This window comes from Bufo bufo, chromosome 2, assembly GCF_905171765.1.
Source record: "Bufo bufo chromosome 2, aBufBuf1.1, whole genome shotgun sequence".
Lineage (NCBI taxonomy): Eukaryota > Metazoa > Chordata > Amphibia > Anura > Bufonidae > Bufo > Bufo bufo.
Genome location: NC_053390.1, coordinates 705,855,854 through 705,877,979, shown reverse-complemented (window position 1 = coordinate 705,877,979; position 22,126 = coordinate 705,855,854). Strand labels below are relative to the sequence as shown.

The window sequence follows — 22,126 nt, the reverse complement described above, 5'->3', positions numbered from 1 at the left end:
TGTAGATTTCCGTTCTGACACACAGACCTGCACACACGTGCCACAATTACTAAAAGTTATGTGTCTCTGAATAATTGTGTTGCATCTGACATCAGCAGGGCATAGAGCATGACCAACATGTAACACAATGGTCTTAATAAATGTTCCCCTTAGTGTATTTGGCATACAGACAGCGAGGCAGTCTAACAGTGGTGAGAAACATCATTATGAACCATTTTATGGATTGCATCTGGCATGCTCCTGTCTGAATAGGGTTAGGCTACTTTCACACTAGCGTTCGGAGCGGATCCGTCTGATGTTTCATCAGACGGATCCGCTCCGATAATGCAGACGTTCGCATCCGTTCAGAACGGATCCGTCTGCATTAAAACTTAGAAAATTTTCTAAGTATGAAAGTAGCCTGAGCGGATCCGTTCAGACTTTACATTGTAAGTCAATGGGGAACGGATCCGCTTGAAGATTGAGCCATATGGTGTCATCTTCAAGCGGATCCGTCCCTATTGACTTAGGCTACTTTCACACTAGCGTTCGGGTGTCCGCTCGTGCGCTCCGTTTGAAGGGGCTCACGAGCGGCCCCGAACGCATCCGTCTGGCCCTAATGCATTCTCAATGGAGGCGGATCCACTGAGAATGCATCCGCCTGCCAGCGCTCAGCCTCCGCTCCGCTCAGTGAGTGGACACCTGAACGCTGCTGGCCGTGCGGAGGCGAGCGGATCCGTCCAGACTTACAATGTAAGTCAATGGGGACGGATCCGCTTGAAGATGACACCATATGGCTCAATCTTCAAGCGGATCCGTCCCCCATTGACTTACAATGTAAAGTCTGAACGGATCCGCTCAGGCTACTTTCATACTTAGAAAATTTTCTAAGTTTTAATGCAGACGGATCCGTTCTGAACGGATGCGAACGTCTGCATTATCGGAGCGGATCCGTCTGATGAAACATCAGACGGATCCGCTCCGAACGCTAGTGTGAAAGTAGCATTACATTGTAAGTCTGGACAGATCCGCTCGCCTCCGCACGGCCAGGCGGACACCCGAACGCTGCAAGCAGCGTTCAGGTGTCCGCTCACTGAGGCTGAACGCTGGCAGGCGGATGCATTCTCAGTGGATCCGCCTCCACTGAGAATGCATTGGGGCCAGACGGATGCGTTCGGGGCCGCTCGTGAGCCCCTTCAAACGGAGCGCACGAGCGGACACCCGAACGCTAGTGTGAAAGTAGCCTTACATGTGTTGTGTTACCTTGGTTGTATACAAAAGTGTCTAATAAAGATCTGTCCACTCTGCTCTACAGGCATCCGCATTCTTTGTGGCTTGGAAACGTAACGAGTGACAGAAATCATTACTTTCTTATATTTACCCTTCTTCTCACCTATTGAGTCATTATGTGATGTGTATTCTGGGTATTAATCAACTTATTTAGTTGTCCTCTATATTCTAAGCTGATGATGGTAATTCTCTCTAGGCTTTCTAACCTGTAGTAGAAAGTAAAGACAGAAGGGAAAAAGCAATGAAACTTGTCTGTAAATGGCCCAGATTTACTAATCGCAAAGATGGTGTACGCTTAGACCGGCTGTCTGGACCAGCACCAGGTTTTTCCCAGGGGCTCAGGCTGGATAATAAATCTGACACTATACCAACTATTAGTTGGCTTACATTGAGACAGATTTTTACACCAGAATTGTGCCAAAATTTTGGCTCAATGTGGTGTATTCTAGGTCCTGCCCCACGACCCCTTGTTGAGCATGTTGGAAAAAAGTGTAGAAACCCTAGATGCACCAAATTACACCATTTTGTGCCATTTTTTGGCACAGAAATATTATTACATTTTGGCCAGTGTGCAAAAGATGTCCTGTTGGTAGAAGACTATCTTATCAAAGTTTTTATTTTTTTATTCTCATTTTAGTATGGCAGAACTCCCATTACAACAGTGAGATGGTGGTCAGCCTCTCTCGCTACAAGAGCCACAAATGCATCTCTTTGTTCCATTAGAAGACTTTGTTCCGATTGGGATGCACATAAGACATGTATGGCCCTCAATACTGAATGTACAAGAGAAAGGCACTGCAAAGCTAAGCTGTGATGTGCACAGCACATACATTAGATTCATCTGGGTTATTATTTAATAGAATAGGATCTTTATACAACTACACAAATCACCAGAAGTGTCTGGTCAAACTGTGTGTGTGACTGTATGTGCAACATGTAAAGGATATTGGTCTATGTTACACTTATGAACCTATTGTATATACCCAGTACATATTATACTATACCATTGATTGTGCATGTGATTGGAGATATTCACTATGGGTTTTTCTTTATGTTCTCCAGATCATAGCGGCTCAGCTGTACAAGATGTCCAGTCATCTTCTATCACCACCTCGATCCTCAATGCCAAAGCTACCCATTATTGAGCATCCATTGTCACGTCTTGGTGACCCAGAAACCTTGTCTTTAAGAGGATTTTCTAGGGCTGATATGGCATACCATAGGGAAGAAGTACCGGAAACCAGAAGGAACATTCATACAGCCTTGTCCTCCTACAGAGACAGAAGTCTACCACTTACACCTTTAAAGCATCATATTCCAGAAGGTGTACAGGTGAACATTGCAACTGACCAGAACAAGACAAGGCTCCCTATATTTGGTAAGTTTGCACACGATATATTGTATGTAAAACAGTCATATAAGTACTTAACTAATTTGAATGAGGTTAATGTGTATTAGGTAATAATTATGTTTAGTATTAATTTTAAATACCCTGAATATCTGAAGACTATTATTTTTTGTGTATTATAGTATACATGGTTGTAATTTATCCATTGCTCTTTAATGTATTACAAAAATTAAAGTGTAATAGGATGGAGACTGAGCTACATGAATTTGTGAGAAGTACAGATTGATTGGGCCAATAAATATAACCTGTGCACCACTGTACTAGGATGGGACTACAATGGGCTGGACTGCTGTTACTTGAGGAATTGTCTTGACAGCAGGGAGACTACAATAACCCAGTTTATGACCTCCAGAACACACATCCATTGTCTGTGAATGCACCAGTTACTAAGTGCTCATTTTATGGTTGAATCCTCTTTTTAATGATAGGGATATGCGTTGCCATTGGAATAGGGAGCCTTTCAAAATTCTCCCTGTGACCTTTTCACAATATTTGACAAGACAGATGGCTTTAATGTCTGGTGAATGGTCGGCTGCTTGTTGACAATATATTGATTAGCATGAATATATCTACACTACAATAAAGGGTTGGCCAGGATGCCCTTGGTTTTGAGTGCGTCATATAGAAGAAACCGCAGCACTCTCCTGTCTTCAATTCAGTGGAATTTATTTCACCAGCAAAAAAATGCGACGTTTCGACCGTAAAGGTCTTTCTCAAGCCTTGAGAAAGACCTTTACGGTCGAAACGTCGCATTTTTTTGCTGGTGAAATGAATTCCACTGAATTGAAGACAGGAGAGTGCTGCGGTTTCTTCTATATGACGCATCCAAGGGGGAACTTCTGACTGGCTCCCAACACGGCTGGCACCACCACAAGATAAGACTTTAATTTTTCGTTGTGCTGCTATACGCATTTTTTCCTTGGTTTTGAGTGAGCAGTGTGATTGACATAATACAAGAATCATGCTCACTTGTTCATCGTCGGTCCTATGTCCTGGCTGCATTTAGCGATCTTCTGGTCCCAACCTTCCCAGACTTGTTGACTTCCAGCTGGACTGTGGACAAGATCAGATGTGCCACTGCAGCCAGTGACTGGACACATCACTGTTGGGTCATGGCCAGAAGGGGATACTGGACAACCCCTTTAAGGATAATGGTTTGGTGATAGCATCAATTAGCTGGTGCAGAGAACACTCACACAGACTATTTTCTCCCTCTCTCCCCCTCTCTCTCTAGACACCTGTTACTATGTTCCACTTCAAATTACAGCTGATTGATAAGGAATACTCCTAGCAAAAAAAAATGATTGACCACAGATTGTGTGGTTTAAGTGCTGATAATAAAATTTGATTGCAATCTACAAAAAGACACAATGAATTTATGATTATACCACTTTATTTGTGTAGCACCAACATATTCCTGATCGTGACTCTTTCTGTGGTATCCTGGACAATGCCCTTTTGCCTCATTCGCACATTCATGTGAATGAGGTATTACAGATCTAGTAGCTTGAAAACTTGCACTTTAATGGAGGCTAAATAGCCAGGCTTGAAAAAGACTTTTTTTATATCTTTGATATACTGTACATAATGTGTTTCATATGTAAACTAATGTCTTATTCATGTATGCCTATGACTCATTGATGTCTGTGTTATGGCTGTTTTTTTACATTTTATCCTGAGTTCATGAGGTCGTTCCTCCCTAGAAGTCTGTGTTCCTTTAAGAGGATCTGTCACAGGATTTTTGTTTTCTAAAACTAAAACCTTCATTTGTAGTCCACCTTCAGATGATGCAATTGCACTTTTTGGCCCCTCCATTGCTCAGCTAGGCCATGATGAAGGACGACATGTGTGCTCCTTATGGATACTTTTAACTGTGACCAATAATGACTGAATTTTTAGAACATATTGTGCTAGATTCATCTTGAAAATTAGATGATCGCTGCAGCCTGAGCCATTGTGCCATTTGCCAGTCAAGTTGGGAGAAGCCCAGCCCTAAACCCAAACGGGAAGGAACCACAGTATCCCTGATGCAAGTTCTGTTTTAATGTACTGGACCTCTCAGTTTAACAGAAGTGTAACTGTTGGGCTAGTTTCATATCTCCAGCAGCAATTCCAGCAGGCTTTTCCGGCAGAAAACAGCCTGCTGTAATTCTCCGGATCCGGCACTGCTGGATGCAACCGGAATGCCTGCCTACCCCATAAACTATGTTTGGGTCCGGTGGAGATCAGGCCGCAAACTGGCAAAAATGCTGAGAATTGGCCAGGCAGAAACTGCTGCACGCTGCGGTTTCTGTCCAGCCAATTCCCGTCATTCTCTGCTGGAACTGGCTGCCAGATCACAATGCCGGAGATGTGAAACTAGCCTTATGATTTATTTCAATTAAACTAAAACTTAAGTTGAACCTGCTCCCTCTCTTTGATTCCCTTCTGTTTCCTGTACATTATTAGGGGGTTGCACCACACCACGTAATAACATCAGCTGGGAAATAGTACAGCCGGGGGCACCTCTTTTCAGTACAGCCGGGGGCACATTTTCACTGTGGTGCATACTGGAGATAGCTGGGAAATCTGTCCAACATGAGAGACGTTACTGAGAAGAAGCCACTGTCTCCCCGCCCGATTTCACGTTCTCCAATTCTCATTCTCACCTCGTAAATTAGTGTGGTGAGCGTGGTAATGTGAATCTACAGAATCGTTACGTTCATGCATACTGTGACACCTCTCCAAAAGACCAACCCTTTATCCTTTTCAATGTAATTTTAGGTGGTCCTCTAAAAGATGCTTCACTGTATTTTAAAATTGGAAATACATTTTGAAAAAATAGGCACAACAGTTAATACAGAAGTAAAGTGCATATGCATAGTCTGGAAGAAGCATGACATTTTCCCAGGTCAGAGGTCAAGGAGTTAGTATTGAATTTCAGCCTGTACAATATGCAACCACAGAACTCTATCCGTCATCTATGATGCTTATTTTACAATTTGTGCTGCTGGGTGAATGCTTTGGTCACGAGACAGCATTTCCCCAGTGTAATTACATGTTAGTTATATACTGTAAGCTGGCCAGCAATAAAGCATAGGAATGTTAACTATAAATCAGTATTTGGTAAAATGTCAAATTAAGAAATTAAAATTATTCAAATCATATTGCAAATTAGATTTAGTAGCCAAATTTACAATATTTCAGCTGTATGCAATAAACCAATTAAACAGGAACAATTAAAATAGCTCAACACAACTAATATAACAAGTGGTTTCTCCAAATCATTCCCCTCACACCAATTTTTGGTGCAGAAAAGTCACAAATCCGCAAATTTCACATCGCGCTCACCAGGCCTTCAAAAAAGCAGGTGGTGAAGGTGGAGTGAGGCTGAGGGAATGATGAGGCCATAAACAATGACAAGTCAGCTCCCAGCTACTGTATATTTCATATCAGCGCATGGAGAGCCGGAGGAGGCAGGTAATTTATGAAGAGGCCTGAGCCTTGTCAGAAATTACATGCCTCCTCTGGCAGCACAAGTTGGACCAGCCAGAAGTTGGACCCCTGCCGATCTTATATTGATGCAACATCCTATCTGCAACATCCCATACCACTTGGAACCGAACCCGAGTTCGGGAAATGTTTTTTTTACAGTAGAAAATAATTTATGAAGCTATTACCCGAAATATCGCGAAGTAATAACTTCAGCTCATCTGAGCCAATACATTCTAATACTGTATGGAGCTCGCTCCGTACAGTATTCAAACGGAGTATTATGCAAATCGACTTCGGAAAGTATCAGCTTGACAGACAGAAAAAACGAGATGTGAACAGCCCCTTACAGTGACTCTCGGAATGAAGATGCTTGAGTTACGTTCTGCCTGTGTTTCCACCTAGTGGTCAAATAGAGAAAGTTCACTGGCTTATTCTGGTCCTTTCCAAAAAGGCAATTAAAACTGTACAAAAACGATTTCACCTACCGCTATTTGTTTTCTGCTATGGATTGAATAAATTGAATGCAATCTTTTTTATCCATTTTTGTTATTCTAGAAAATATTTTTTCACCAAAACATTTGTTTTATCCTAGGTATGGTTCATGAATCATGAGAGCGACTGTAGGTGATAAAATTATGTATTTTTATGATATGCTCTAGCCTTAACATATTATAGCTAGTGTAGAGCGAACTTGGGGTTTCAAGTTCAGCGTACAAGGTTCGGGTTATCTAAGAATTCCATTATGGATTCCGCTACCATGGACCATAATTTATGGTCTGTGGTAGCGTAATCCATAACGGAATTCTTAGATAACCCGAACCTGAACCTTGTACACCGAACCTAAAACCCCAAGTTCGCTCAACACTAATTATAGCCCTTCTTGGCACATTCAGCATTTATTTGCATTATGGTTCATGTACCAATGTAGTTATGGCTATGTCACCAACAACAGAGAAAAAAATCATAAAGCTAATTTTGCTATCCCTCCTTTTGCTCTTGGAAACATAACCTTCTTGTTTTCATTTTAAGTATAGGCTTATTTACCATACTGCTTTGCTCAACGCGGCCACTAATAGTATGTTAGTATAATCCAGGGTGTTGGTTACAGTCTGCTTTGCTCACTTGGTTTGCCCGGCATTTGTTGGTAACGGGAGGATTTATTTACCTAGTGCATAACGGCTCTCATTACATAGTAAGCAGCAAATAAGAGACTATAAAACAGAGAACCACTCTCATCTCTTCTCTGGTTACAGAAGTTTTCACACAAAACAGTTTTTCCATTTTAGTTTTAAACTGCCATGTAGGTGATACCGTGTAGGCAGGCCACATGACTTCTATGGGGTCCAGGGGGAGGCGGGCCCGACGCTCAACGACTTCTCTTTCCCATGTGAAAACACTGCATTTTCATGCAGCCACTATTAGGGGGAGCTGAGTACTAACAAATTATTACAGCTTCCATTTCAGACAATTGTAACTGCATTAATTCCTAATAAGGACTGCAGACAGCCAGCTTCTAATAGATGGGAAGCAGGAGATTTATAAATGTATTTATGCCACTGGTCTGGCATTAATACATTGAGAAATATGGTGGTCAGAATGAGTGCCAAATTTATGAGGCACCCGTTCCACTTTACTGACATAGAATTCGGATAGGACGACTTTTTATTACAATTTTTTTATTTAACTTTTTTAACCCTTTCACGCATTTGGACGTAACTGTATGTCCAAATTGCAAGTGACTTTCTGCATTTGGACGTACAGTCACGTCCAATTTGCTTATCGGGGCTGTGACACTATAAAGTGTCACAGCCCCTGAGTCTCCGCTCTCCTGGAGAGCAGAGACACCGAGGAAGCTGGCAAGGGACCAATCAGAGTGGTCCCTTGCCGGCAAGCGCTTTGATTGGTTAGTCTCTGCAGACTAACCAATCGGAGCGTTTCATTGAGAAAAATGGTGGTTTCAGGCTGTGATCTCCACACTCGAGATCACAGCCTGAAATCAGGCATGACTGATAAATGTAAGTGCCCCCCACATGCGGCCATTGTCCCCCACTGCCCCCCATATGCCCTCTGCTGCCATGACCTCTCTGCCGGCTGTGATGGCAGCGGCACAAGAAACGGAGGCGCTGCCATCAGCAGAGAGAGCTGGCCGTTTAACCCCATAGATGCCGCGGTCAGCAGCCGCCCACGGCATCTATGGGGTTGAGAGGGAGCTCCCTCTCTCTTGCATTGGGCCTCCGCTGCTGCGATGGCAGCGGCCCGATGGTTGCCATGGCAACCGGACGCCTTACAAAGGCGTCCGGGTTCCCATGTACCTAAGGCTGATCAGACCCTGAGGGTCTGATCAGCCTTAGTGTAAGTGTTGCACTGACTATACAGTGCATTGAAATAGATGACTATTGCAATGCACTGTATAGCCATCAGGCCCACTGGATCTTCAAGAACCAGATGGGTCTAGAGAAATAAATAAAAAAGTGTAAAAAAAAAATGTGAAAAAAAGTGAAATAAAAGTTAACCAATTTTTTTTTTTTTAATAAAAATTGTCTTTCTCATATCCTTTCATTTACAGTGGATATAAAAAGTCTACACACCCCTGTTAAAATGTCAGGTTTCTGTGCTGTAAAAAAATTAGACAGAGATAAATCATTTCAGAACTTTTTCCACCTTTAATGTGACCTATAAACTGTACCACTCAATTGAAAAACAAACTGAAATCTTTTAGGTAGAGGGAAGAAAAAATATGAAAATAAAATAATATGGTTTCATAAGTGTGCACACCCTTAATTTAATACTTGGCACATTTTGACTTGGCAAGATTTGCCCAATCTTCTTTGCAAGGGCATCTACTGTGCACAGCCCTCTTCAGATCACCACACGGATTTTCAATCGGATTCAGGTCTGGGCTCTGGCTGGGCCATTCCAAAACTTTTAATCTTCGTCTGGTGAAGCCATTCCTTTGTTGATTTGGATGTATGTTTTGGGTCGTTGTCATGCTGAAAGATGAAGTTCCTCTTCATGATCAACTTTCTAGTAGAAGCCTGAAGGTTTTGTGCCAATATTGACTGGTATTTGGAACTGTTCATAATTCCCTCTAGCTTAACTAAGGCCCCAGTTCCAGCTGAAGAAAAACAGCCCCAAAGCATGATGCTGCCTCCACCATGCTTCACTGTGGGTATGGTGTTCTTTTGGTGATGTGCAGTGTTGCTTTTGTGCCAAACATATCTTTTGGAATTATGGCCAAAAAGTTCATCCTTGGTTTCATCAGACCATAACACCTTTTCCCACATGCTTTTGAGAGACTTCAGATGTGTTTTTGCAAAATGTAGCCTGGCTTGAATGTTTTTCTTCGTAAGAAAAGGCTTTCGTCTTGCCACTCTACACCATAGCCCAGTCATATGAAGAATACGGGAGATTGTTGTCACATGTACCACACAGCCAGTACTTCCCAGATATTCCTTCAGCTCCTTTAATGTTGCTGTAGGCCTCTTGGTAGCCTCCCAGAACAGTTTTCTTCTCGTTTTTTCATCAATTTTGGAGGGACGTCCAGTTCTTGGTAATGTCACTGTTGTGCCATATTTTTTCCACTTAATGATGACTGTCTTCACTGTGTTCCATGGGGCACATGAGAGGCTGGGGGGCTGAGGGGCACATGAGAGGCACATGAGAGGCTGATATGGCTGGCACATGAACGCTACATTGGTATTCAGGCATTCATTGGTGGCGCAGTGGCCACAGTCCCTCCCCTCCTCCTCCTACTCTGTTCTTATTGGTGGCCAGCGGCAGCCGCGCACAGTGGGGAGGGAGGGACTCCCTCCTTCTCCACTGTGCCAGCTCAGGAGAATATGGTGCGCGCCGAGAGCGCGATCATTCACTACCGCTCCGTGGTCATATCGCGGTCCGGTGATATAGGCGATATGCACAAAATCCATATCGTGGCACAAATTTATATCGCATATCGCCTATATCGCCCACCCCTACATCACAGCCATGCTTAGTAATGGCATGGCTGTGATTGGCCGGTGCATCATGTGACCCAGCCTCTATAAAAGCTGGATCACGTGTAGCACCGCCCATCAGCTCTGAGTAGTGCAGGGACAGGAAGCAGGCAGCTGAAGTGAGGGACAGTGTTATGAATCTCATCTGGCTATTTGTTCTGTGGGTGACCTATAGTGATTTTTTTGTGTGCAATCCACCATCTCTGTACCCATGACACAAAAATATAATAGTTAATCTCCCGGTTAATTCGGTGGGTGACTTAGATAGGTGGGTGACTTATACCCATTTTTGTGTGATGTACACCTGCATTGCATACGTGACAGGGAAATTAATATAGTTAATCCGTATGTTAGATTGGTGGGTGACCTCAAAGAAAGAGGAGAGCATCAAATAAGGGACGTGGCCCTGGTCGTGGTGCTGCTGGTGTCGGTGGAGCTCCTGTTGCAGGGACAGGACGTGATCGATCTGTGCCAGCTACACGCCGAAATGAAACACCTTCTTCAGGTGCACATAGGCGACAGAACGTTCAGCATTATTTTGTAGGCCCTAATACCGGGTTACGAATGGTGAGGCCATAACAAGTAGAGGCGGTAGTAGATTGGGTGGCTGACAATGCCTCCAGTTTCTTCACATTGTCTCCCACCTGGTCCCCTGCTGAAAGTGCAGAGTTGGCATCTGCAGCCCATGGTCATCTGTCTTTCACCTCACCACCTTGCAAATCAGCCAAGTAGTTTGAGCCCCAAGTCATGCAGCAGTCTCTTATGCTTTTTGATGACTCTGCTGGCAGGGTTTCCGTGGGCTGTCCACATAGCACTGCCCCAAAAGTGGAAGAGATTGAGTGCACCGATGCCCAACCACTTATGTTTCAGGATGTAGACATGGGAGGACCACCGCAGCACATCTCTCATGATGGCGAAACACAGGTACCAACTGCTGCCGCTTTTTGCAGTGTGCAGACCGGCACGGAGGGCAGGGGTGAAGAGTGGGTGGAAGATAATGTGGAGGATGATGAGGTTCTAGACCCCACATGGAATTAAGGTTATGCGAGGGACGTGTGCAGTTCAGAGGAAGAGGTGGTGGTCACACAAAAGTAGAGTGGCAGTCCCCTAGCCAGTACGCCTGCTACTGCCCACTGCACCCAGGGACTGAGCACACCAAAGCCAGCTCCAAGGAGTTCCCTGGCGTGGCAGTTCTTGACGCGAGTACAATCAGAGCCTGAAGCGAGGCATAAATGTTCTAAACCTGAGCACCACCTGCATGACCAGGCATCTAAATGCAAAGCACGAGTTGCAGTGGAGTAAACACCTCAAAAACCACAAAAGATCTCAGGCTCCTCCTGCTCCCTCTTCTGCTGCAGTCTCGGCAGCGCCGGTGCAAGGTTTTTTGCCAACACAAGCAAAGCTACATTTTGGCGCCCCCCCCTCGCAGCTCACCTGGCCCTGGTCCCGTCTGCAGCAGCTGGCTTCTTCTCTGTGTGGTCCTGGTATCTTCTCTCTGCTTCAGACAATCGCTGGTTTGAGGACCGTATTTTTCGCCCTATAAGATGTAACTAGGTTTTAGAGGAGGATAATAAGAATTATTATTTTTTCATTACACCTACGGTCAGACCAGCAATCAGACCCCCAATGTTAATCAGACCTCAGCTCACAGCCCCAATCAGACGCCCAATGTTAATCAGACATCAGATCAGCCCCCCAATGCCTCAGATCAGCCCCCCATGTCATCCATAAGCCCCCTATTTTCATCCATCAGACCCCCATTGTCAGCCATCATGCCCCCATGTCAGCCATCATGCCCCCATTGTCATTCATCATGCCCCCATTGTCATCCATTAGCTCCCTATTGTCAGCCATCATGCCCCCATGTCAGCCATCATGCCCCCATGTCAGCCATCAGCCCCCATCCGTCAACCCCCCATTGTCAGCCATCATGCCCCCATGTCAGCCATCATGCCTCTGTCACCGCCAGCTCTATGAGAAGGTCTGGACGTTCTTCTGTACCTCTTGCATGATGTTCTTTGTTTTGGTTTCACTTTGTCATCTCCTTTCCTTCTCCAAGCTGTCACCTATTTACACTAATTGCCTCCCTTTATATTCCCTCCCATACTGCCTCACTTTGCGGTTTATACTACTTCCTGGATTGAAATTGTTCACTGCTGGAGACTTCTGTTACTGCTTGTTCAGATAAGTCCTTTTATGTATTGTGTTTCGTTGCTGGCTTGATTCTAGGTGACCCTGACTCCCTCCGTATTAAGTGCAGGGAGCCGGTGGTCGTGTCCCCTCACTATTATAGGGTTTTCAGGTGTCACACAGCCTAGGTACGAGGGCATGCAATCGTCTACCTCTGAGACCCTTGTATGTGCTTAGTAGTCAGGGTGAGCTCTTAGGGTTTTATAGGGGTCACCTTTATGCTCCTTAGTTTGGGATCAAGCCAGTCTGATGTTTATCCATAACTTCCAGCTATCTGCAACATCATCCGTGACAGCCTCCATGTCAGCCATCATGATCCCCCATGTCAGCCATCAGCACAATTAAGATTAAAAAAAATAACTTACCTCTCCTGCTCCTGGACGCCGCCGCTCCTCACCACCAGCGCTCTCTCTCTCCTCTCTGGTTCTCGGCTGTCAGCTGTGAAGGCTGCGCACAGCGTGAGGTCACATGGTGCACAGCCCTGCACAGCAGACAGCTGAGTGGAGGACCAGAAAGCGGTGAGTACAGATCCTTCACTGCTACCCGGTCCTCTGGTACTAATGAAGCGCTTCCAAAATGGAAGCGCTTTATTAGTATTCGACCCATAAGACTCAGGGGCAGGGGAAAAAACTGCGTCTTATGGGGTGAAAAATACGGGTATTTAAAAAAAAAAGTTAAATTTTTCCGCCCCTCCCCCGTCTCTGCGCCCTAAGGCAGCCGCTTGGTCTGTCTTATTATAGCGCTGGGCCTGAGTCTCGGCCTGTTCCTCCCCCTCTGGAGTGACAGTGGCACCTGCCACCCCGCAAACAGAGGATGTGGCAGCAAAGCCTCCATCTCCACCACAGTCACCCAGCATGTCCACACTGTCCCATGGAAGCATTCAGCTGTCCATCTCCCAAACACTGGAGAGAAAGAGGAAGTACCCCCCTACCCACCCGCCATCCCTGGCCCTGAATGCCAGCATTTCAAAATTCCTGGCCTTTGAAATTCTGTCATTCCGCCTGGTGGAGACGGAGACTTTTTAAAACCTTATGGCGGTGGCTGTCCCTCAGTACTTGGTTCCCAGCCGCCACTACTTTTCCAGGCGAGCAATCCTGATTTTGCACAACCAAGTGGCGGAAAAAATCAGGTGTGCACTGCGCAACGCCATCTGTGGCAAGGTCCACATAACCACTGATACGTGGACCAGTAAGCACGGACAGGAATGTTATATCTCCCTGGGTAAATGCAGTGGCGGCTGGGCCTGAGGTGGATAGCAGTTTGGCGCACGTCCTTCCGCCATTAGGATTGCAGGATGTTTCTCTTTGCCTCCTGTTGCCTCCTCCTCCTACTCAGCTTCCTCCTCTATCACCTCCTCATCCGGTCAGCGTAACACCTTCACCACCAACTTCAGCACAGCCAGGAAAAAACGACAGCAGACTGTTTTGAAATTCATCTGTTTGGGGGAAAAACCCCACACTGTGCAGGAGCTGTGGACGGGCATGGAACAACACTGATGAGTGGTTGGTGCCAGTGAGCCTCAAGCCCGGCCTGGAGGTGTGCGATAATGGGCGAAATCTTGTAGCAGCTCTGGGACAAGCCAGTTTGATGCACATACCTTGCCTGGCGCATGTGCTGAATTTGGTGGTGCAGAGGCTCCTGAAAAATTACCCCGATATGTCAGAGCTGCTGCAGAAAGTGTGGTCCATCTGTGCGCTCTTTCGGCGTTCTCACCCTGCTGCTGCTCGCCTGTTTGCGCTGCAGCGTAACTTCGGCCTTCCCGCTCACCGCCTCATATGCGACATACCCACAAGGTGGAACTCCACCTTGCACATGCTGGAGAGACTGTGCGAGCAGCAGCAGGCAATAGTGGAGTTTCAGCTGCAGCACGCACAGTTGAGTCGCTCTGCGGAACAGCACCACTTCACCACCAACGAGTGGGCCTTCATGTGGGACGTGTGTGCCGTGTTGCACTGTTTCGAGTACTCCATCAACATGGCCAGTGCCGATGATGCCGTCCTCAGCGTTACTATCCCACTTCTATGTCCCCTTGAAAAAACACTTCGGGCGATGATGGAAGAGAATGTGGCACAGGAGGAAGAGGAGGGGGAAGAGGGATCATTTCCACGGTTATCAGGCCAGTCATTTACAAGTGGCTCAGAGGGCGGGTTCACAACTGTCCAGCCAGGGCACAGTTCTGGAGGATGAGGAGGATGATGATGAGGAGGAACCGTATTCACGGCAGGGTGGCATCCAAAGCAGGTCATGGGCATAACTGGAGCATGGCTGGGGGGATAAAGAGGACACAGACGATACACCTCCCAAAGAGGACAGCTTGTCGTTGCCTCTGGGCAGCCTGGCACACATGAGCGACTACATGCTGCAGTGCAACGACCTCCGAGTTGCCCACATTCTAACCAGTGCTGATTACTGGGTGACCACCCTGCTGGAACCTCACTACACGGACAACGTGCCATCCTTAATTCCGCTGCTGATGGCATTCCCACCTGACAGCGGGGGCTCAGTGGAAGCACAAGGCGAAGGCTTAGGAGGAGGAAGAAGTCGCCAACGCAGCTGGGGCACCACCAGCACCTCAAAAGGGAGGGTTAGCATAGCCGAAATGTGGAAAAGCTTTGTCAGCACGCCACAACAACCAGCACCACCAGCTGATACGGAACGTCTTAGCAGGAGGCAGCATTTCAGCAACATGGTGGACCAGTACGTGTGCACATGCCTACACTTACTGACTGATGGGTCTGCCCCATTCAATTTCTGGGTCTCCAAATTGGGCACATGGCCTGAGCTTGCCATTTACGCCTTGGAGGTGCTGGCCTGCCCTGCGGCCAGTGTATTGTCCGAACGTGTGTTTAGCACAGCAGGGGGGGGGGGGGGGATCACAGACAAGCACAGCCGCCTGTCCACAGAAAACGTAAAAAAATAAAATAAAAATAAAGGAAAAAAAATAAAATAAAAAAACAACAAAAACAGTGTTGGCTACCTCCCCCACCACCACTTCAACCTACACCGCCCCGTCCACCGCCTCCTCACCCTCCTACTCCACTTTGACCTCCGCCTCCTAGTTCAAGATTATTATTATAAAAAAAATAATAATCTATTCTATGTTGTTTTATGTCATTTCCCTATCCACATTTGTTTGCAGGGCAGTTGTCCTGCTCTTACCCCCATTTTGCTTCCTTTTGCAGCCCTCTAGCCATTACTATGACTATTTTACAGGCATTTTAGTGCCCTAAAGTTCGGGTCCCTATTGACTTCAATAGGGTTCGGGTTCGGGGTCGTTCGGTTCCCGAACCCGAACTTTGAGCCGAAGTTCAGCCGAACCTGGCAAACCTGAACTTCCAGGTGTTCGCTCATCCTTAGTTATGGACTTTAGTATATGGCGATGCAAAATATCATTTATTTTTAACACAAAAGTGATTTTATGCTGAAAAAGTAGCAAAACATAAAAAACGACATAAATTTGGTATCGCCATAATGGTATCAACCCACAGAATAAAATAATCATAAAAACAAGTCTCCACACAGCTACATTGGTGAAAAAATACAAATGGTTTGGGCCCTAAACTAATTTCAGCAAATTGCATGTTAGAAAATCCCAATGCCGCTTTTACCCTTCTGAATGCAAACAGCGGTTTATGATCACATATGAGGTGTTGCCGTATTAAGGAAAAAATGCATAACAAATTTTGGGGTGCATTTTCTCCTGTTACCCCTTGTGAAAATGAACAATTTGGGGCTAAAGCAACTTTATATTGGAAATAAAAGTTAATTTTTCATTTTCACAGGCATGTGTTTCTAAATTCTATGAAATGCTTGTTGGGTCAAAGCATTCACTTCATCACTAGATTTATTCCTTGAGGGGGGTAGTTTCCAAAATGGGGGGTTTCTTTCTAGTAGTACCTCAGGGGCTCTTCAAATGTAAAATGGCACCTGAAAACTATTCCAGAAAAATCTGCCCTCCGTTAACAATATGGCGCTCTTTTCCCTCTGCACCCTGCCATGTGCCCATAAAGCAGTTTACGACCACATATGGAACACCTAAAGAGTTAATAAAGTTTGTAAAATCAGTTTTGAATAACTTGAGGGGTGTAATTTCTAAAATGTGGTCATTTATGGGTGGTTTCTACAGTGTAATCCTCACAAAGTGACTTCATAACTGAAAAGGTCCTTAAAAAAGTGGGTTTTGGAAATTTTGTGCTTCTAAACTTCTAGGTCTTCTAACTTCCTAAAAAAATAAAATGACATATGCAAAATGATGCCAACATAAAGTAGACATATGGGGAATGTAAAGTGATAACTATTTTATAAAGTATCACTATCCGTCTTAAAAGCGGAGAAATTCTAATTTTGAAAATACAAATTTTTTCCAAAATTTATGCAAATATTGGATTTTTTTATGCATAAAGTTAAAACGTATCAACTCAAATTCATCAGTAACATGAAGTACGATGTGTCACGAGAAAAAAAAAATCTCAGAATGGCTTGGATAAGTAAAAGCGTTCCAAAGTTATTACCACATAAAGTGACACATGTCAGATTTGAAAAATGGGGCTCCGGCATTTGGTCCAAACGGGCTGTCCCTTTAAAGGGTTAAAGTTTATTATTAAGTTTTAATGTTTATTATTTAAACCTGCCTTTCCATAATTAATTATTTTCTCTATCAGTGGCACATTAAGGTTCAAGACACTTTACATATTGATCTTATTTACCTGTTTGGGTTGACACATAATGTGAAGGTTGACGCCAAGCCTTAGTATTGCATCACTCACATCATCACTCCATTCTGTGATATCATGCCTGGGATTAAATAACAGTTGCCAAATCAACAGGAGGTTGTCTCATCATCTAGCTCCATTGACTTCCGCCGGTAAGAGGGTGCAGCAGTAGCAATCCTGCCAGGCTCTGGTCTCTGAGAGGGCCTAAAGGCCCTACTGCCACATGAGATTACACTGTAATTATAAATACCGTATGGTGAGTTAGGAGCCGTATTATTGGCTAATTATAACATTACATTATTATTCCCTGAAACCTATTAATTATGCTCATTCACAGGTCAAAGGGCTGACATCGGGAGTCGTGCTGAGAGTAGAGTGAGCACTGCAACCAGCAGGGACAGTTTTGTTTCTCGGCCTGGAACCCAGCTCAGACTTGAAGTGGATGAGGTAAAATAGCGTATTATTCTTTTCACTGCAGTGCATTTCTTATTGATGATTGCTTTTTGGTCTTTAGAGAGTTGCCACTGATATATCCCAGTTCTTATATTTTTATATGCAACATATAACTTTTAATATGCAAAATATATATTACTTTAATTTCTTTTTCTTTCAGCTGGAACATACATTACGTGAAAAGTTAAGGTCTGGCGGATATTTCAGTCTCAAACAGCTGTTTAAAAATAACGATCCTGAGGGAAAAGGACAAGTGAACAGGTTGGAGAATATAGATCTTTATATTTTACATCTGAACTATTAAGAAGAGAATGTATAATATTCAAGAGGGAGTTTTAGATCTAGATATGGTGGACCTGATGCAGGTCAAGCCATACTTCCCCGCATAGACACAGTATGAAAGGACTGAAGTGACTTTGATCTGACTTTTATAGACCTGACTCTCCTACCACCAACAGCAAGCTCTAGGGGCTCAGAGATTGAAGTAATAAAACAGTGACAAGTACTTTTTTCTGCTTTCTGTATATCACTTGTCAGCTTTGCTGTATAAATTAGGACAGGATGAGCAGAGTCATCTCAATATCATTAGTAGGTGGGGAAATAAATCACAACTCTATTACTTTGTAGGATAGCAGCACTATACAGTATACATATATACATAGCATTATATACAACCCCTATGCTGGTTTCTGGTGGTAGACTGTACTCCACCTTTTCCTGGTCTATGACATGTATCTGTCAATTGTCTTCCATAATCTCAGTTCTCCCAATCACCATATGCTAATGATGGTCAACATCTTCTGTATTCCAGAGATGTTTTTCTTATGATGCTATCAAAATTTCTTGGAAGACCAATCGGTTCCAGACCATTTCAACAACTTCTTTTGAGGTATGTGACCAATTGCTAAGAAACAATGGAGAAAGTATATATACTTTCTCCATTGTTTCTTACTTGCCAATTCTAGTCATATTCTGCTTTGTTGGCAGGTTTTCATTATTCTAACTTTTAAAAATACTTCTATGAATAAAATGTTTTTTAATAGGCCACCGTTATCAGTAATTCAGTATTCAGTATGTAGAAGACTGCAAAGAAGAGATTAGATTTGTACTTTTCAAAAACATGCACATTATATTTTATTTATGGCATTGTGTTTGCCTATGTAAAATATCATTAACAGAACATATTCATATTTTCTTTATAACCGAGTATTAAAGGCAAATTGTCATATTGAAAAAGCAGTCCAATTTGCAGCCATCATGTCACAGAGCTGAAAGAGCTGATCACATTGATATATAGTTTTGTGTGAGATTCAGTATAACTTGTCATTTATTAACTTAAACCTCTGCTTGGGATGAGGTTTAGGAGTCCAGCAGGTGGTGCTACTCAGTGGACAGCTATTTCTGTAACCTGAAAGCTGTGCCTCACTTATAGGACTGCTCACTGGACTCTTTAAACCCAGAATGAGCAGAGGTGTAAATGCATAGATGACAAAGTATACTGAATCTTTCCCCAAAAAATATATATGAATCTGCTTAGCTCCTCCTGCTCTGGTGTAGTTTTTGGAAGTGATTAAAGGGGTCACATCTGGACAACCCTTGCCAATATTCCTTATTAAGCCATATAGACATCATAAAGGGGGGCATCTCCTGCATGGGTCTTCATTATATGAGCCAGAGCAGAAAGTCGATCCATGTAAATTACTGCCTGCCTGTTACCGCCCGTCCGGAGCAGTGCTGAGAAAGAAGCCTGCTGTGAGTGAGAGCCTTAGGCTGCATTCACACGTCCGTGGTGTGTTGCGGACCCGCAAATTGCGGGTCCGCAACACACCAGCCCGGCACCCCCATTGAAATGCCTATTCTTGTCCGCAAGCTGCGGACAAGAATAGGACATGCTCTATCTTTTTGCGGAGCTGCGGACCCAAAGATCGGGCCGCGCACCGCAAATGCGGATGCGGACAGCACACTGTGTGCTGTCTGCATCCATTCCGTCCCCATAGAGAATGAATGAGTCCGCACCCGTTCCGCAAAATTGCGGAATGGATGCGGACACATTTTGCGGACGTGTGAATGGAGCCTGAGTCTGTGGGACAGTGGGTCACTGGGTGCGTCACTGTGACCGTCCGTGCAATGTGGTTACACATTTTTTACAATGGGGAGACACTTATTTCATCGAGCAGTTTTGACAGGGGGGGGGGGAGTTTTTTTGACACTCGCCCTGTGAGAAATTTTACCTAGAAACTGCACTGCATGTAATATATAGCTGCCCACAACTTCCCCTTACCATTGCTGTGCATTGAAGAAAGTGAACTCACTAGCAAAAATTAAAATCGGCCCTTGTTATAGTGCAGGGTTTTACATGCCAGGATAGAAAGGCCTTTTGTTTTTTGTTTTTTTCCCATAACTGTTTGGCCAATTCTACACACCCTAGGTTGATCTTTTTTTCTGAAGAGAGTCCTGTGGCCTTATTTCTCACCCAATAGAGGAAAAGATTGAACCAATATATCTGTGGGCCCCATAGCATCCATGGTGTGTATACCCTTGTCTGGGACAAGCTGCCGGGATAAGGTGCCTGGGATAAGCTGTCCCTCTGTGGTGGCCATCAATAGCTCCAATTGTCTCTAATTAATATATGGAGCAGGGGGCTTAGGAGGTGAGATACAGGCTACAGCACCAAGCCGACCCTACTTTCCGAATGCCGCCTGGAGTTCCCCTAGTAATGACCCCTATAGTGCCCCCAGGAGTATGCTGCCCAAATGACCAAGGAAAGAATAAAAAAATAAAAAAATACCTGAGTCCAGTTTCAAGTCACCATCTCCAGTTCAGGCCACAGGCCTTTTCCAGCCTGCAGCCTGAGACGCTTGTGTCCCTGTGCCATTCCTACACTGTCTCATACAGCAGGGCAGGGAGCCATGGGTTCCTGTGCCCAGACACAATATTCAACTGTATCATGGTCCTGAGGATTGTGATATAATTGAATTCAGGAGGGAATCTGTAGCTGCTGGCCAGGTATATAAGTATCTGATGCTCCTAGTGTTAACTACTACTGAGAGCATCAGATCATTATGTACCCAGCCAGCGGCAGTGAGAAGAGCTTGGGCATCCCCCTGGGTATCGGCCCACCAGAAAATTTCTCGGTAGGGTTTATGGCCAGTCCACCCCTGCTTGTCCCCCAGCGATATTAGCTGAGAACATGGGGTTTCAGAAGAAGGCGTCATTTTAAGAATTCATTCAGGACACTCCTTTTACAGCCTAAAATTTCAGTAACGTTTTTCTGAATCAACACCTATTAGTTTTTCTATACAAGTTTCTATATAAGAATGGCACATCTCTGGCTTCAATTTAATGTACCTCATTTCTGGCTCTAGGCTGAAGCTTAGTGAGAAGATGATAATAAAGTTTGAAGAGCTTTATGCAGCAGTACGGGATCCAGTAGCATCAGGACGTCCAACTTGGCTGGATCCAGTTAACAGAAAAGCAGAAGAAGAAGTGTCAATGACAGCATCCCAAGTCCATGCACAGCTGAAGACAAAACAGAAGTAGGAGCAGAATCCTTAAACTAAGCAAGCTTGTAACTGGCGAAATATTTTAGAGAGCTGTCAGTCAAATGCCCCTTTGGCTGAAGGCTATCTCATTTGACCCCCCTTCCCCATCCTCCCTCCCATACACTCAGCCCAGCTGAACATGCATTTGCTCTGAATAGAAAAGAAGATGATGCCAGACACCTCTTGTAGTGGCTTATCTTCCTGAAAACTAATAGATTGGACATGGTAAAAATAGAACTGCCCCATACTTATCTCCTCCTACACCTTCCATCAAAGGAAAGTCAGGAGGCACCCATATACAGTAGCCAGTCCTCCCAAAATCAGTAGGTTCACCTGACAATAATCTAATGTACATGACCAGCTAATGAAGGCTATAACTCTACAGGGACCCAATACAGTCAGTAGTAATGTGGGGGGAAACCTGGCAGAAAATGTCCAATTTTCCTGCAACTCATACTGTGAAAATAGGTTTTTAGAACAAGACAAGCTGATGAAAATCAAAGTGTATCAGAGTCACAATGTGACATGTCTGTGCCGGTGCAGTTGCAGTGTTTGCCATACGGTTAAAGCGGCCATGAGCTCATGTAGATTTTGGTGTTTCTTGAGCTCTCACATCACTCCACTATTGTGCAATATTTATACATGTTCTGCAAACCAAAATCTTTTAATTATTGCTATTATAATCACAGAGATCTAGACATAAACTCTATATTAAAAAATAACCCCCCAAGGGGGGTTGAGGATGACCAGGTTATTTGCAAACAAAGTAGAAATAAGCTTTTTTTCATCCCAAATGAAAAGGATAATTGTTAAACCTACAGGTGAAACTCGAAAAATAAGAATATCATGCAAAGTTCATTTATTTCAGTAATGCAACTTAAAAGGTGAAACTAACATATGAGATAGACTCATTACATGGAAAGCGAGATATTTCAAGCCTTTATTTGTTATAATTTGGATGATTATGGCCTACAGCTTATGAAACCCCAAAGTCACAATTTTGAGATACCCTTTGCTCAGGGGGTATGGATTAATTAGCTGACTAGAGTGTGACACTTTGAGCCTAGAATATTGAACTTTTTCACA

At 44.3% G+C, this 22,126-nt stretch overlaps 1 protein-coding gene across 2 annotated transcripts in view; it reads left to right on the top strand.

The window, feature by feature from the left end:
- The window catches only part of LOC120991763 (EF-hand calcium-binding domain-containing protein 6-like), a 132,654-nt gene that overhangs the window by 5,729 nt on the left and 104,799 nt on the right, over positions 1–22,126 (top strand). For both annotated transcript variants that reach the window (XM_040420538.1, XM_040420540.1), the window contains exons 2-6: positions 2,332–2,647; positions 17,383–17,492; positions 17,659–17,759; positions 18,310–18,387; positions 20,864–21,034. In XM_040420538.1, the coding sequence (XP_040276472.1) occupies positions 2,356–2,647; positions 17,383–17,492; positions 17,659–17,759; positions 18,310–18,387; positions 20,864–21,034 (752 nt within the window). In that variant the 5' untranslated portion in view covers positions 2,332–2,355. The remainder of the gene's footprint in view (positions 1–2,331; positions 2,648–17,382; positions 17,493–17,658; positions 17,760–18,309; positions 18,388–20,863; positions 21,035–22,126) is intronic.